The following is a 17501-nucleotide window of genomic DNA, read 5'->3' on the forward strand; positions in this document are numbered from 1 at the left end:
TACTGTGTTCTGCTGCAAAGTCAACAGTTAACTGATCCCATACTGATTCATCGGCTTCAGATTGGGCCCCTGGGCAGACAGTCCCTTTCAGGAATGTTATCGTTGACAAACCATTGTCTCATAGATGCTGCTGTATGACAGGGTGGATACAAACAGCCATAGTCTGGGATCTGATCCTCTACTGTATTAAGCACAGTACGAGAAACACCCTCATACAGTAACAACAGCTTCACTGTAATTCACTGTTGGTGTCACACGTGATCCCATGTAAAATTCCACAGGCGCTCGTCAAACCCAAAGCCTGATATTGGAAGGCCACAGAGTGTAACGTGATTCAGCACTCCAGATCACTTGTTTCCTGTCATCCACTGTCCACTGGCGTCGCTTTTACATCACCTCAAGGGACGCTTGGAATGGACTACAGAAACGTGTGGCTTATGAGGAGCCGCTCGACTATTCTACACCATTCTTTTTAACTTCACAAGCACAGTCATTGTGCAAGCTGAATTGCAGTTACCACTTTGGAACTCACAAGTGATTCCTTCCTCAGAACTAATGCAATTCATTACAGCCACCCTCCTCACTCCCTGTCCGTCAGTATATGAGGTCTACCTGATCTTGGTTTAACTGCTGTTGCTCTTTCACCTCGCTTCACAGTTACATCACCGGCGATCGACATGGGCAGCTGTGGAAGGGCTGAAACGTCCCTGATGTTTTTTTTTTTCTTTAGTCGGGTGCATCCAGTGACTAGTTCACGTTCGAATCAACTGAGTTATCCTAACCGAACAATTCTGATGACTACGCAATGCTCCCTGCATCCTTTTATACTGGTTCGTCTGCCTCTTGGACAATCTAGTGTTCAATGCTGCAGTACATAAAGTGTCTGGACACTTTTGATCAGACAGTATACAGCACGAAGAGGATTCATAAACATTCGTACATGATTCATAAACTTTGCTACACATTGTTTTAATATATGTCTCCATTTCTTATAAATTTAATGGAAATCGTTTGCCTAAAATTCCTCCATTCCTTGTAATCACAACCAGTTAAAGAACGTTAGAGTTTTATAGGATGTAGCAGGAGTGAAGCGTCAGGTGCACTCGTTAAAGTGTGGTTCATCAGTGACGTCTTAAAATTGAGAAGTATACCATGGTCCTCCATTAACGTACTCTGATGGTCACTTGATGTTGATCTGAGGCTCGATATTTATAGCGACAAGTTAAAAATAGAAATTAAGGGCAAGTCGCATAAATCAATGGAAATTTCCGGTTTGGTCATGGCAATATAAGACCCTGATTTTTTTCATACAGGCACACACGTTATCTGTTACTTAGCATGGCAGATCTACCCGTTTCCGTGGTTTATCGTAAGCGCGCGTGTTGTTGTGTGTATGTGTGTGATTTAGTGAGTAGATGGGTGGGTGGGTGAGGTGATGGCGCTGACGAATTACCGTTCCTCTGACCACATGCCGTGTGTTCCATGTGCGTTGCAGCACGGCTACACCAAAACAAGTGCCCTCATAGACACCAGTCACATCACACAACATTTGAAGCCCTTTTTGGGCGTTTAGGTGAACATGGATTGTTTCGGACAGATGAACGTGAAGAGAGACGGCGGACTAGGCATACACCAGATTTGGAGGACTGAGTTCTACAGAATGTTGAGACGAACACTGGTACAAGCTCCAGGCAAGCGGCCCGCTAACATCTTGTAAACCAAAGTAAGGTTATGTGGAAGCTCCAGGCAAGTGGTCTGCTGACAGGGTGTAAGCCAAAGTAGGATTATGGTATCCTGCATGAAAACCGCTACTATCCCTATCACCTGGAGTGAGTGCAAGCAGTGGGTTTCTCTTCAGGAGAAGGATTTTGTCTCGATGGTTTTTCCACCAGGCCATCACAAATATGGGATTACAATCATCGGTCCTCTTTACCGACGAAGCAAATTTATCAGAACTGGCATCATCAGTCTGCATAATCACCACCTGCGGGCTACAGACAATCCTCAGGGAATGGGTGAGGGGTCTTATCGACATCGGCTCAGCATCAATGTGTGGGCAGGGATTCTTGGCGGCCATATGCTTGGATCAGTTACTACTGCACAATGCCTCGATGGAGGAACGTACCTGGAATTCCCGCAAAATGCTCTGCACGGACTGGTTGAGAATGTGCCTCTGGCAGCATGACAGATTATGTGGTTTCTGCATGATGGAGCACCACTCAACTTTGATACACAGATCGCTGATTCAAATGGTTCAAATGGCTCTGATCACTATGGGACTTAACATCTTAGGTCATCAGTCCCCTATAACTTAGAACTACTTAAACCTAACCAACCTAAGGACATCACGCAACACCCAGCCATCACGAGGCAGAAAAAATCCCTGACCCCGCCGGGAATCGAACTCGGGAACCCGGGCGTGGGAAGCGAGAACGCTACCGCACGACCACGAGATGCGGGCACAGATCGCTGACACCTCAACAACATCTTCCCCAGATGTAGGATGCGGAGGCCCTGTGGCATGGCCTGCTATACCTCTGGACTTGAACCCCCTGGATTTTTCCCTCTGGGAGCATTTGAAAAGCGTTGTATACGCTAAACCAGTTTCTGATGTGCGGACCCTCCAACAGCATGTTCACAACGTCTGTGATGCTGTAGTAAGAGAGTCTGGAACATGCGAAAGAGTGTGGCAATCCTTGACGCTAGGTGTGAACGCGTGCATTGCATCCCAGTGAAGCCATTTTGAACATCTTTTGTGACATGGATGCTTTGTAGTTCTATACAGTGTCCAGGACGCACACTGTTCATTTTCGGAAACATGTTCATAAGATCCTTTTTCCTCCATATCCAGTCAGGAATACGTCCCTGCAGTTTGTTGGTTTCATTAATGTTCGCACTGTAAGTTTTTTTCTAGAGAGCATGAGAAGGAGAAACGGTGACCAAATCACTACGTTATCATGGGACACAACTTACAGAAGGCAAAACTGAATTTCGTTAACAAGTTTTTCGCTGTCGTGTTTACAAATTAAGGCACGAATGGGGCTTTCTAAACCTGTCAAACATCGGTTTTCCAATCGCCAGCTGTTTTACGCAAATGCCATCTCGAAAACAGTTGTTCTAGTTTCTCATTTAGTCGGCACAATGGGTGTTTCTCTTCAGTTAAATATTAGAAGTAGATGGCTCCATGTTCAATCTAATGTTTCTTCTTCTCCTCCACTGCACAAAAGGCACTCCATGCAGATAAGTAGAAAAATTTGAAAATTTGTGGAAACAAGATGTAAGCGAACAACTCAAGCATGCTTCAGGAACGGCTGTGCGTTTATACAGGAGCGATAATTTACTGTTGTAGTGGAAATCGGGCATCCTGAATCAGGTTTTCAGAATCGATTTCGGAGTGTTTACATGACCAACGAACCAGAAACGAATTTGGAAGTCTGGTCTATGAAATTCGGTTTTGGGAGCCCCATGTAAACACGGTAAATGTGGTGTTATCCCCAAAGTTACCAGTGTCTGTGCAGGCAATAACTGGAGCGAGTGGTGTGTCACAGAGGGAGGGAGAGTACAGTGGCACACCACAGAGTACACAGCACCACAAGGGAATTACCCGAAGGGACCGGAATCTGTCATGTGATGTACATGCATAGAGAGAGAGAAAAGAAAACACGATTACAGTTTCTAAAAAAAAAAAAAAAAAAAAATTATTCTCTTGAGAAATGGAGCAAGTCGATAATGCCTTGTTCCACCTCTGGTCCTTATGGAGACAGTTATTCTTCTTAGCCTTGATTGACAGAATTGTTGGATGTCTTCCTAAGGAACAATGTGCCAAACTCTGTCCAATTGGTGCTTTAGACCATCAAAATTCCAAGCTGGTTAGAGAGCCCTAATGCTCAAAACGTTCTCAATTGGGGAAAGATATGGCCACGTTGGTGGTCAAGGCAGAGTTTGGCAAACACGAAGGCAAATAGTAGAAACGTTCGCTGCGTGCGGGCGGACGTTATCTTGTTGAAATGTAAGCCAAGGATGGCTCTTAGGAAGGGCATCAAAAAGGAGCGTACAACATCGTCGGCATACCGCTATGGTGTAATTGTGCCTCGGATGACAACCAATGGGTTCTGCTGTTACAAGAAATGGCACCCCAGAACACCATCACTCCTGGTCGTCAGGCCGTATGGCGGGCAACAGTCGGGTTGGTGTCCAACTGCTATCTGGGGAATCTCCAGACGAGTCTTTGCCAGTCATCGGGGTTCAGTTCGATGCACGACTCATCACTGAAGATAATTCTACTCCAGTCAGTGACATTCCCAGGCCAGAACGTGCCTCGAGACGCCCGAGACAGTCGTGGGTTACCAACCGGCCTTTGCTTCGCGCCCGGCTCAACAATCAGGAGCGATGGTCTGGGCCGCAATTTGTTTTCATATCAGGGCCCCTTTGGGTGTCATCTGCGGCACCCTTACAACACAGCGATACGTCGACGATTTTGTGCACCCTGTTTTGTTGTCCTTCGTGGCAAACCATCCAGGGCTTACATTTCAGCAATATAATGCCCTCCTGCACACGGATAGAGTTTCTAACGCTTGCCTTCTTGCTTGACAAACTCTACCTTGGCCAGTAAGGTTGCCAGACCTCTCACCAATTGAGAACGTTTGGAGCATTATGGGCAGGTCCTGCAACCAGTTCCGAGTTTTGACGATTTAACGCCCCATATAGATGGAGTTTGGCAGGATATCCTTCAAGAGGACATCCAACAACTCTGTCGATCAATACTAAGTCGAATAACTGCTTGCATGAGGGCTAGAAGTGGACCAAGGCATTATTGACTTGCTCAATTTGTGAAGCTTTTTCTCTTGAATTAATCAGCCAATTTTTCTGAAATTGTAATCATTTGCTTGTCTGTACATGTACAACAGATCTACCGATTTTCGTCCAATTCGGGTTATTCCTTTGTGGTGCGACGTTTCTTTTTGTCTTACATTGTATTATCCACGTGTCTGTGCACAGAACCCACCACACACCAGTTTCTCACTGGCACGCGTAGCAGTATAAGAGGCGAACTCACTGAGCACCGGCGCCGGAGAAGGCTATCTGGTAGACGCCGGGGCAGAAGCAGGTGAACTCGCCAGTGTGGCGGCTCCAGCCCAAGCCGCGCCGGTCGGAGAGGTCCGCCTGGAAGGTGAGTGGCCCGCTGGAGCTGGAGTTGGCGAGGTGGCCGACGCTGGAGAAGCCCAGCACGCCGGAGCAGTCTAGCGCCGCGGCCAGGTTGCGGGCGCCCACCAGGCCGGGCGAGGGCGGCTCGCCGGACACGGCCGCCGCCGCCGCCCACGCCGCCCACAGCGACGCCCACACGACGCACGCGCGCACCGCTCTGCAAAGGCACGCGCCGCCTGCTGTCCAGTACGTCTCTCTGCTGACGCGCGCTCCTCACTCGCCTACCACTAACGAGGAGGGAAGCTCACACATAACGGGTGTGATAATCTTTCGTACGACTGAAGCAACGGAAGATGGGATAAAGTGGCCATGACGGGAAACCTGGCAGTTACATATTTTTTGCCCTGTACGGAGCTGCTGCCCGCTGAACAGTGGTCAAACTAGTGCTAAAATTAAATTTCTGTCACTCCATTGCGCCATCCGTTACAGCAGCTGTATGTAGAATATTTGAATTCAGAACAGTTTTGGTTGCAACTTATTTCTTTATTAACAAGGAAGTACGCCTTCGATGGGAGTCTTCGCATTATCTTAAAAACTTCCTTTTACAACATTTTAAAACCGTAAAACGGCTCTGTGCTAGACTGAAGCACGCATTGAATCAGATGAACCCACGGAGAAAAAAGAAAAGGTCTCTGCGGGTTCATGTGATTCGACGCGCGCTTCAGTCTAGCACAGAGTCCTTTGATGTATTTTCAAACACTGTAAAAGGAAAATTTTAAGACAGCCTGAAGATTCCCCACGAAGGCCAAACTCGTTGTTAGTAAAAGAATAAACTGTAAACAAGACTATTTTTAATTCAAATTGTGCTAATGTACATTGTTGTCAGTGAGTTTGGCAGAGGAACCTTGTCCCCTTATTTTCTGATAAAATCTTTTCAGAGTTTCAGCCGTCTGGTATAAAGTAAATTATTTAACTATTATTGTTGTTGCCGCACTTATTCGTAGAGTAATACCTCTTTAAAATATCAATGTTTAACCCCCGCACTACCAAGAAGGAGGTAAGGGGGGTACTTTATGCCCATTTTTTAAAAAAATATTGCAACATAGTTTTTTTTTATATTTTAAAAATTTGAAAAAAACTATTTATTGCTTTTAATGATTTCTGCTACCAGGTTCCATACATGTTTTAAAATTTTCCGTTAAACCTAACCGAAAAACTCAGATCTTTGTAGTAGATGCCACTTTTCCCAATTAATGTCATTCTCAATATTTTCATGTTCAGGACTTACTTATACATCAGTATTTCTGTAAAATGTATGTTTTGAATTAAAGTCAATAACAATTAAAGGAATTTGAAATTAAAAGAAGATTTGTGGTGGTCATAGTACAGTTGGTAGTACACATCATCGAATGTGTCTTGATATTGTTATCAGTGTGCAAAAGATATTTTCAGTTTGTGGATGCTACCTGCACATCAAAAAATGGTTCAAATGACTCTAAGCACTATGGAACGTAACATTTGAGGTCACCAGTCCCCTAGACTTAGAACTACTTAAACCTAACTAACCTAATGACATCACACACCTCCATGCCCGAGACAGGATTAGAATCTGGGGCCGTAGCAGCAGCGCGGTTCCGGACTGAAGCGCCTGGAACCGCTCGGCCACCGCTGCCGGCCCTGCACATCAGCACTTTTTTTTTTTAAGTATGTTGTTAACGTAAAGTAATGCGTGTTATGGAAAATGCGTTGATATTCGTTGTGTCAAACAATATGCTTTGGCCTAAAAATGTGGTTCCTTGTTGTTTCTGTGGTTTGATAGTATCATGTGCGAACCACTAATGCACACATGTCGCCTGATCGGGAGATATAACCACGCTACTCATCGGGAAATGTAGCCATAGTGTTTACTCAATAAGATTTAGTTACTTTCAGATTCATGTGTAATACTATATATTAGACTGACTGCTAGACAGTTTTGCGTGTACACAGCTATTGTGTATTATTATATTCTTTTATTAAGATTTTATTTAATTCCGATTCCATTCTGTTATAGTTTGCCCAACAAAAAAGTCCGACTGAACAGGGTCCGCTGCAGCCACCTAGTATAGTTTCAGATACTAAAGCATCAAGGTGCCTAGAACACGCGTCCGAAAGTCAAAAGAACGAAGGTGAGTTCCTGTTACAATGACACTGACTGCGTCACGCCCTTTGATAGCGAAAAGTGATCACCCTATGTAAGCTTTCAGAAAAATGCATATAGTTTATATAAATTACCATCTTTTTCACTTAAAATATGTAGTGTGATACCTTATAATACTGTATGTAGATTGAAAATTTGTACACGAAAAACTTCCGTCAATAACCACGGTTTGATGAAAATTCAGTTTCCTTTAAAGTGGTACTTCACACCATCTTCCCGTACATACCTAGATCTAACCAATGCCAGTCTAGTAAAGTGTACGTTTCAAGCGTTTTCCAGAAGCTGAGTTTAAAAGCTTTACACGCCTGTACAGTAACGCGACAGCCTTCGAGGAGCGGTGCTGGCGCAACCGCACAAAGGCGCACACCAGGAGTCTCGCCGTATTGCATTCTAGCCTCGTTCTTTTTTTTTCCTAGCCTTTCACAAAACATCTATATCTGTATCGCTACGAGGGGCCCTATTTCTTCTGGAAGGAACAGTAATTATTATTGTAGTCATAGTAGCACAATTGTGGAGAGGCGCAGAGAATATCCTTTTAATAATATTCGAGGGCGTGCTGTGAAGTAATGCCTCCGAATCTCTTATTCTGTTTTCATTACAGGTTGAAGGATCACACTTAGTGTGTGTTACTCGGCCGACTTTCCCGCTTCGCTGATGCAGACTGCAACCCCTGCCGCTAGAGGGCTCTGAATTGTAGTGTGTTACGTGGCGGTGTGTAACTTAACTATGCCGTAGCGTGAGAGACCTTCGGAAAACTGAAAGCACGAATTTGAAGAGTTCGTACCCACATGGAGCACCCACTCCTCCAGCGTGAAAGCGCCAGACCACACAAGACCGCTGCGGCATCTGCAACGATCCGGCGTTTTGGGTTAACTGTCATCGATCATCCTCTACTCAGTATCGACTTGACCACATCCGATTTTCATTATTTCCAGAACATATTGGTGTTTGCAGTGTGTTGTTTAAGAAAACCATCCAGGATTTCACTTTGGTAGTGAGGAAGCGGTGCAGGCAGAGGTGAGGTTGTGGCTCCGCCAGTAAGTCGAACTTTCTACAGTGATGGTATCAACAAACTGGTCTCTCGTTGGGACAATTGTGTTCGCCACCAGGGTAAGTATGTTGAGAAATAAATATGTAAACATGAAGAATATAAATGTAGAATGTTAGCAAAGTTTGTTTTATTTCAAAATCTTTTAGAGTTTTTACATGAAAAATCGGAGACATTACTTTTCAGCACGCCATTGTACATTGTATTTCTATTGCTTTTGGAGCATCAATAGAACGGAACTGCAGCCAATATTCGTGAAATGGGCCGGGATTGCCTACAACCTTACCTGCTGTCTGCAGGCAGCGTCATTTCGATACCAGAAACCATAGCGCTCTCAGTCAACAGTTTCTAATCGCTAAGGAAGCTCGTTCGCTGCTGTTACCAGGGTTTTCAACGGTGGTTGTACGATGAACATACGAGTGTCTGGTGAAAGATTAGAAAAAAAAGTTGTGAGACCCGGACTCAACACGGGCAGCCTTGTAGTGAGCTGCATTAGCCAATTACGTTAATTACACTCATCGGTAGCTGACCCTCTCATACGGTATTCAACAGGCTCGTCAAAGCCTGTGACTCGGTTTCCAGAAAACACTTTACAACTTCATCCTGTTGGAGTAGACTTAGTTACATGTAAGTATGTGCTGTAACCGTGCGAGAAATGGGCACAATCGGTACTCGTTGTATGTATGGATCCTTTGTAAGTCGAGTTATGACGTTTTAAGACGGACATAGATAAAAGTAAAACAAGCGTAATTGATAGAAGTCGAATTGGAGTTGGCATTTTAATAGTGACAGAATCAAATGTAGCGCACTGCGTATAAGCAAGCGGAAAGACCATTATTGTTCGATTGTTCAAGTACAAAGCAAACACTGCTCGCAGTCATATTCATTAAAAATCTGGGAGCGCGTATGGAACGATTTAAGGGGGAACGACCAGTTAAAACTAATTGTAGGAGAGGCTAAGGCCAGACTGTCATGCTTCTTAAGAATCCTCAAACACAATAATCCGTGCGTGAAGTAGGTAACTTACAAAACACTGGCTTGACCGATACTTGATTATTGCTCCTTACTCTGATATCTTTAACTAGTAGGTTTTACAGGGAAAACACAGGCGATCCAAATGAGACTGGTGCGTTTTTATAAGAACGAAATATTCACAGAGATGCTCAATTATTTCCAGCGGCACTACAACAGAGACAATTTTTTATTGTCTGTCTTGGTTGCATCTATTAGCGCTTTTGGTTCAACACGAACGACCTTCAGGTCTGTATCATTTACGAGGATAACCCATCTAACAGCAAAATTTACGTACTACGAAAGTGGTACTTTTATAAAATTAATGAAATCAGGACGGACAACGGAAAATAGTGGATTTCCTCTAGGACATTATGTCACCTTTTACAACAAAGGTGTCATAGAAGAGGAGATTAGTGTTTAAGGTCCCGTCGACAAGGTGGTCATTAGAGACGGAGCTAAGCTCGGATTAGGGAAGGAAGGGGAAGGAAGTCGCCGTGCCCTTCCAAAGGAACCATTCCAGTATTTGCCTGAAGCCATCTAGGGAAATCAGGGAAAGCCTAAATCCGGATGACTAGAGGCGGGTTTGATCCGTCGTCCTCCCGAATACGAAGGTCAGTTCACAAGAAGTAACGAGGAAAATGCTCGGCTGCACACTGCAGCTGCAAAAAAGACGCTACTGCAGTTTTTCCGATAGGAAGTGTCTGCTCACCCACTGCCTTGGTTCCCTTTGAGTTTCAACTCCCTGCTCACATGAACTATGAGGACAGCATTTTGGTAAAGACAACGACCTGCAGACCAGCATAGAGAATTAGCGGAAATCAAAGGCGGCTGCCTTCTAGGACGAGGGTATTGGAAAGTTGGTACAAAAAGCTACGAGAAAAGTGTAAGTCGGAGAGGCAACTGTGTAGAGCAGTAGCTGGAAGGTGTAGCAAACTGTTGCAAATAAAACATTTGTTTGAGAAAATGTGAACTTCTTAGCCAAGATTGCTTATGAGAAATCTTTATTATCGTTTACTAGTCCCGGTAAGCGTGGTTGGTATCTTCAGATCTCCGTAAAAGGTTATTACATGTCTCTTATACCAGCTGTACAGGAACTCTTTCTAAAACATTACCAGGTATCTGAGGGACAAGAAAAACGCTGTATCGGGAAGTCAAGGTTAAAAGCGCAATATACAGTGTACTTCGCCAAGACAGGTAGACAGCGGTGCCCTGGCTGCAATAAAGTACGCTGTAGTGTGTGATATAGGACACATTTGGCGAATTACTCTGTATATTGTGTGTTCCAACCTTGAGTTGCCACTGCATCTATTTTCTCAAATAGCTGGCAATATTTTAGGAAGAGTTCTGTGTAGCTGATATAGGAGTCATGTAATAACATTTTATCGAGAGATGAAGATGGTTGCCACGCTTACCAAAACCAGCAATCGACAATAAAGATTGCTAACAAGCGATCGTCATTATTACAGGTCGCCCATTACCACTCAAGATGAGTAAACTAATGAAAAACATTTGTGTTTTTTGACTGTGGTTTCTATTTCGCTACCGATTGGGCATCAGAAAAAGAGTCCTTATTTTTGTCTGAAGCGTAGCCTGATGCGGGACTGAAGCGTCGACAGTAAACAGTAAAGACGAGAAGAGCACAGAAGATTTTGAAATGTAGTCATACAGAAGAATGCCGAAAACTAGGTAGATATATCGGCTAACTAGTAGAGAGGTACTGAATCGAACGGGAGGGAAAAGACCTTTAAGGCACAACCTGACTAAAAGAAAGGGTGGAGGTAAGCACTGAGGAATGCCGGGGGAGGGGGGCTGGGGGAGATATATGTTCAAATAGTTGGGTTAGCTAGGTAGATATAAGAAAATATGCAAGAACAGACTTGTGTGGAGTGTTACATCAAACGAGATTGATGACTACAACATCAATAAGCCGGTCTTCTCGTAGGTTAGTTGGATTTTTTTTTTCTGGGGGGGGGGGGGGGGGGGGACCAAACAGCGAGGTCATCAATCAATCCCATCGGATTAGGCAACAATGGGGAAGGAAATCGGCAGTGCCCTTTCAAAGCAACCATCCCGGCATTTGCCTGAAGCAATTTAGGGAAATCACGGTAAACCTGAATCAGGATGGCGGGAAGCGGATTTGAACCGTCTCATAGGAGACTAAAATATAAGCTTCCGTGTCGATTTTTACATCACCACCTCGCAAGGCAAGCTTACGTACGGCATGTGGCTGTGTTACCAGTACGTCTCGCCCCTCCCCAGTCGCTCCATTCACGAATGACGTGCGGGAAGAACTATCGCTGGTAGGCCGCTGTACAAGCTCGTTTCTTTCGTTTTGTAGACTCAATCAGTTCTTGAGTTATATGAGTGTGTGGAGGGAGGGGCGGGGGGGGGGGGAGAAACAATCTGCTGTTTAAGTCTTCTTGTTGTACGACTGCTCGCAACTTTGTCTCCGTTATCTGCCTGCCTCTCTGGTAGTGTCTGGAGCAGCCTGACCAAGCCATTCCCTCACGCTGTCTAAACACATCCATTCCGGAACTCGCAGCTCGTATCACAATTTTTTCTACCTGTTCTGTTACCGAATCCAGTACGAGGATCAGAACTCGAAAACTGGTTGAATGACGGAATTCCAATTCCTTAGGATTTCTATAAAAATATTTGTTTGGGAACCACTTTCCTTGTAGTTCTTGATCGGCCCACAAGAAATCCCTCCCAACACACACTTCTGTTCACATTAGGATCTAGACTGTTTCTACTGATTAATACCGGTATTTTCCTACGGTTTTATTACGTTTTCCTCTCTTCCGGTTTTCCCACAGTTCATGACTCAGTTACATACAGTGCTTCCACATTTGACGATTGCTCCCTGTTGAGTTACGTTTGCTGAGATGTATTCAGCCTAATCGCACAAGTAGTCCGATATTAGGTAAGCTCGTATTTGGTCACTAGCGGGCAGCGTGGAATCTTACGCAATGCCTTACGGAAATAGAGCAACACGGAGTCACCCTGGGCCCTGCAATGTATAATTTTGTGGATCTCAAGGACGAACAGATAGCTTTTTGTGGATTGCATTGATACCTGCACAGCAGCATTTAGGTTGCAAAGAAGTGTGATCCATACATCAGTAATAGACCGATGTCTATGCCTGAGCCACAAGTAAGGCGTTTCATACAGACGACAGTTGTTGAAAATGGGAACACTTCTGACATTTTTCCAGACGCTTGGAACGTTTAGTTCGTTCAGCGACTTACTAAAACTGTTTAAGGAAGGGCATCTTCTACGATGCACCTCACAGCGGTCTGCAAAGTACGGTTCTAGATATCCATCTTAACAATCGATCGCCAGTTGCACGTCCGCAGCAGAGTAAAATAAAAGTTGGTGCAAAACGATTCAGATTGCCTAAAAAGTCCTTTATTACAAACTTCATTTATACTTGTGATGATGAAGACATGGGCGGGAAAGTGTTACCAATATGTTACCAAGTTAGCCGAAGGCTTTGGTGTTTCAAAAAGCACCATATCGAAGATTTATACCGCATACACTGGAAGCGGAAGAACGTCATCCGCTAAGTCACAACGGAGACGAAAGTGGTGGTGACGAGCGGTCGTTAAAAAGGATTGTGATAAAAAATATGAGGACAGAAGATGCAAAATTCGCTACAGGAGTGAATGTCGCTATCGCGAACCCTGTTACCACGAAAACAATACAGGTGGAGTGACAAAAGCAGGGAACTGCATGGCGAGTTGGAATTCCGAAACCATTCATCAGCGATGCAAATTCCCGTAAGAGGAAGACGTGCAATAAAACGTCGACTGTGGAGCAGTGGGAGAATGTCATTTAGTCGGATGAGGTTTGTTTCACACTGTTTACAGTGTTTACGTCCCAAGAATAACAAAAAGGCGGTTATATCGTGGTATTCCATGCATCCGATGGTTACTCTCTAAGGTGACATTACTATCTAGGATTACGCGAGGGATTTGGCTGATGAGGTCCATCCCACGATACAATGTTTGCACCCCACTGGTGACGCTGTGTTGCAACACGGCAGACCCCCTGTTCACACAGCTCTCATCGTCAAGGACTGGTTTTGTGAGCACGAAGAGGAATTATCGAATCTCCACTGGTCAGCGCAGTTACCAGAGCTGAAAGTTATTTAGCATAAATGACGTACTTTGGAGAGCAAGGTGCGTGATTGCTGTCCAACCACATCACCGTTACTCGAACGTACCACTATTTTGCTGGTAGAATAGTATAAGATTGCCTTAAAAGCTTACAGGACGATAGGAAGTTGTTTTGAATGCTAACAGTTTTCGTCCACCACGTTAAGCATGCTGATGTTTTGTGTTTGTCGTGTTTCCATATTTTTGTCCACCCCCGAGAGCAAACCTTGCGACTTGGCACCATTCAGTTGACTTCAGTATCGGTGTGCAGCTCATTTGTCGAAGTACCTTCCGTGTAATCTGAATGAACCTCGCTCCCCACCTTCCTATGAGAGAAAAATTTGTTTGGTCACGGAGAGGACAGATCCCGGAACGTTCTCGTCAGGGGCCACCATCAACTCATAGCCCAGGTGACTTGCAGAAAGCGATTAGAGTTACTTCACACAGGCAGCTGGTCTACAATGCGTCCTAGTTTACTATGCAACTGACCGAACGCGGAGACCAAGGACCATATGGGGAGTCAGCCAGCCTTTCCTTGTTGCGGTGCAGAGCGTAAGGCTCGGCGCCACGCCTGCGGTAGTGAAAGCACCGCGAGGAGTCCATAAATTCAGCGCGCGTGCGGCACCGCCTCCTATCTCGACCGCCGCTTAACGGAAAGTGAAAGGAACGTGTCGTGCTGCCCTTCTCGGCGTAGCCTAGTGCAGCCGTTCTTCCAGAACCAAACACACTGCGCCGCAGCAACTACGTCAGGAGCAACTTCCTGGTAGTGAAGCAAACGTTAGTTACCGGGTGTCATCAACAGAGATGCAGACATTGCTTTCTGTGCACCTATTATACGTGTGACAGCTGTATTACGTTTTCAAAACTTAAGAAAAATGAAATTTTTAAGTGCAGCTGTCGTTATTTCTTTCTTCTTTTTCTTGTGCCTCTGTCCTGCCTCTAAGCGGGATCGGCATGTTTACTACTGTACTTAGCATGGTTAATTTAAGTGGTGGACGGATGCTACACCGTTAACCCCCCCCCCCCCCCCCCCCCCCGCACCCCTCCCCGGGACGGATTATGTATATCCCAACTGTCCGCATGTGAATGAGTGCGAGCAACTTCTAAAGGTTTGCGAATCTTGTAACTGAGGCGGGTCTCGGGTACCAGCCCAATATTCGCCTTGTCGGCTGTGGGAAACAGCCTAAAAGCCACATGCAGGCTAACCAGCAGGCGGACTCTCGTCGTTAATCCACAGGGCGCACTGGATCCAGAGACGTTATTTGCATAGCGCAGGAAAGCGTTCTAGGGTAGTCCGCGCAGCTGTGCAAAGCCATTGTGCCGAAGTGGCGTAGTCGTTAGCTTATCTGCCTACTGAGCAAGAGACCCGGAACCGAATCCTGGCCTTGGTACAAATAGTCACCCGTCTTGTCAGTCTGCATATATGCAATTAAGGATTAATTTTAGAAAAATATACATTCGAAACACAGTTTCATCAACAGTGGCTCAGTTTCTTGTCTGTTGTTCACATAATAATCTCCTAACAGTACGTCGGCCTAGACACATTACTGTTTATAAGTTGACATATATTCGGGACCAATAAAATGGGATCTACAATATGAAGCAACAAGATTTATGAACTAAGAAGGTGACTCGACCAATTTGTTGTACTTGAGGTAATTATACGGAAACAGTCCGCTTCCTTAGATAAGTGATCAGCGCGTCAGACTGCCGTGCAGTAGGCCCGGGTTCAAAAATGGTTCAAATGACTCTGAACACTATGGGACTTAACATATGAGGTCATCAGTGCCCTAGAACTTAGAACTACTTAAACCTAACTAACCTAAGGACATCACACAATCCATACCAGAGGCAGGATTCGAACCTGCGACCGTAGCAGTCGCGCGGTTTCGGAATGAAGCGCCTAGAACCGGGTCGGAGAGTTTCTCTGCTTGGAACTGTGTGTTGTGTTGCCCTCATCATCCTTTCATCATCATCGACACGCAAGTCGCGCAATGTTGCGTAAGCTGAAAAGACTTACAACTCGGCGGCCAAACTATCCCAAGAGGGGTCTCCCTGCCATCAATATCATACGACAATTTCATTCCATTTTATGTTTGCAGAAACGAGGTTCCCTGGAGAAATCACAGATGGGTAACATGTCTGCCCCTACAGTGTGTGTTATCCCCCGGTTTGTGGCATACCGAACGCCAGTGAAGGAGGCGATGGTTCCGCACGGCAATACGCAGTACACATCACCTCCTTACACTCTCCATCATTCCATCCACAATGACATGCGGAAGTGCCCTCTGGAAGGCAGTAACATTCCGTAATAGCGGAATTTGGGGTCAAATCTTTCGACTGATAGACTTCCTGAGTGGATCTGTGGAATGGACGTGCACGGCCAAGAACCTAAGTGTCTTTCGTCACAGGCGTCTAACTTGGTGCCACGCCTCGAAGAAATGAGGGAAAAAACGGTGGTGACCGGAAGGTTGCCAGTTCTACACGCTGCTGAACCCGAGTCTACTCTCCTGCGGGAGGTCGGAGTTACTCTGTACAAGACACTACTGGATGTGGTTCTCCTGTGCGTAGCTGTTGGTTGGGGAAATGCGACACCTATATATGGGTTCAGAGGGTGCAAAATCGAACTCTGAAACTCGCTTTGTACCTACGTCTGTATTTGCTGACGGCGGTACTCCACTAGGCAGTCGGAATACGTTACTTTCTAGTGAGGTTTAGGCGAATGGCCAGTGATTTCTACTAGAAATGTAGAACATCTTAGAACCGACAGATCCGCAACCTGGGGAGAGTGAGTAGCGCGAGCATGCCACCAGGTAGCCACGCATGCTGCCGAAATACCATGTTCTAATGGTGCAGCTTTTTCCGTGTGTTTGAGTCCGACTATAGCAAGGACAGCCAAGAAGAAAAGAAACTAGCTGTGGTACAACGACCGTCTGGAAGAACAAGCTTCACTGAAGGTCGGAAGAAGACGATTTCCCGTTAAAACGATCAATAAAGCACTTGGGCGTAGGGTACTTATGCTTGCTCAGTCAAAGCGAACATGCTGACCCTCCCGTTACAGGCATATACACTACTGGCCATTAAAATTACTACAGAACGAAGTTGACGTGCTACAGATGCGAAATTTAACCGACAGGAAGAAGATGCTGTGATATGCAAATGATTAGCTTTTCAGAGCATTCACCCAAGGTTGGCGCCGGTGACGACATCTACAACGTGCTGACACGAGGAAGGTTTCCAACCGATTTCTCATACACAAACAGCAGTTGACCAGCGTTGCGTGGTGAAACATTGTTGTGATGCCTCGTGTAAGGAGGAGAAATGCGTACCATCACGTTTCCGACTTTGATAAAGGTCGGATTGTAGCCTATCGCGATTGCGGTTTATCGTATCGGGACATTGTTGCTCGCGTTGGTCGATATCCAATGACTGTTAGCAGAATACGGAATCGGTCTGTTCAGGAGGGTAATACGGAACGCCGTGCTGGATCCCAACGGCCACATATCACTAGCAGTCAAGGTGACAGGCATCTTCTGTAACCAATCGTGCAGCCACGTCTCGATCCCTGAGTCAACAGTTGGGGACGTTTGCAAGACAACAATCATCTGCACGAACAGTTCGACGAGGTTTGCAGCAGCATGGACTATCAGCTTGGAGACCATGGCTGCGGTTACCCTTGATGCTGCATCACAGACAGGAGCGCCTGCGATGGTGTACTCATCGACGAACCTGGGTGCACGAATGGCAAAACGTCATTTTTTCGGATGAATCCAGGTTTTGTTTACAGCATCATGATGGTGGCATCAGTGTTTGGCGACATCGCGATGAACGCACATTGGAAGCGTGTATTCGTCATCGCCATATTGGCGTATCACCCGGCTTGATGGTATGGGGTGCCATTGGTTACACGTCACGGTCACCTCTTGTTCGCATTGAC

The 17501-nt window shown here is 45.5% G+C and overlaps 1 protein-coding gene across 1 annotated transcript in view; it reads right to left on the reverse strand.

The window, feature by feature from the left end:
* The window catches only part of LOC126325085 (uncharacterized), a 29141-nt gene that overhangs the window by 1698 nt on the left and 9942 nt on the right, over window positions 1-17501 (reverse strand). Inside the window, exon 2 of the mRNA XM_049995143.1 lies at window positions 5057-5362. Coding sequence (XP_049851100.1) covers window positions 5057-5362 — 306 coding nt within the window. The remainder of the gene's footprint in view (window positions 1-5056; window positions 5363-17501) is intronic.

This window comes from Schistocerca gregaria, chromosome 2 (genome assembly GCF_023897955.1).
Source record: "Schistocerca gregaria isolate iqSchGreg1 chromosome 2, iqSchGreg1.2, whole genome shotgun sequence".
In the NCBI taxonomy this organism is placed as follows: domain Eukaryota; kingdom Metazoa; phylum Arthropoda; class Insecta; order Orthoptera; family Acrididae; genus Schistocerca; species Schistocerca gregaria.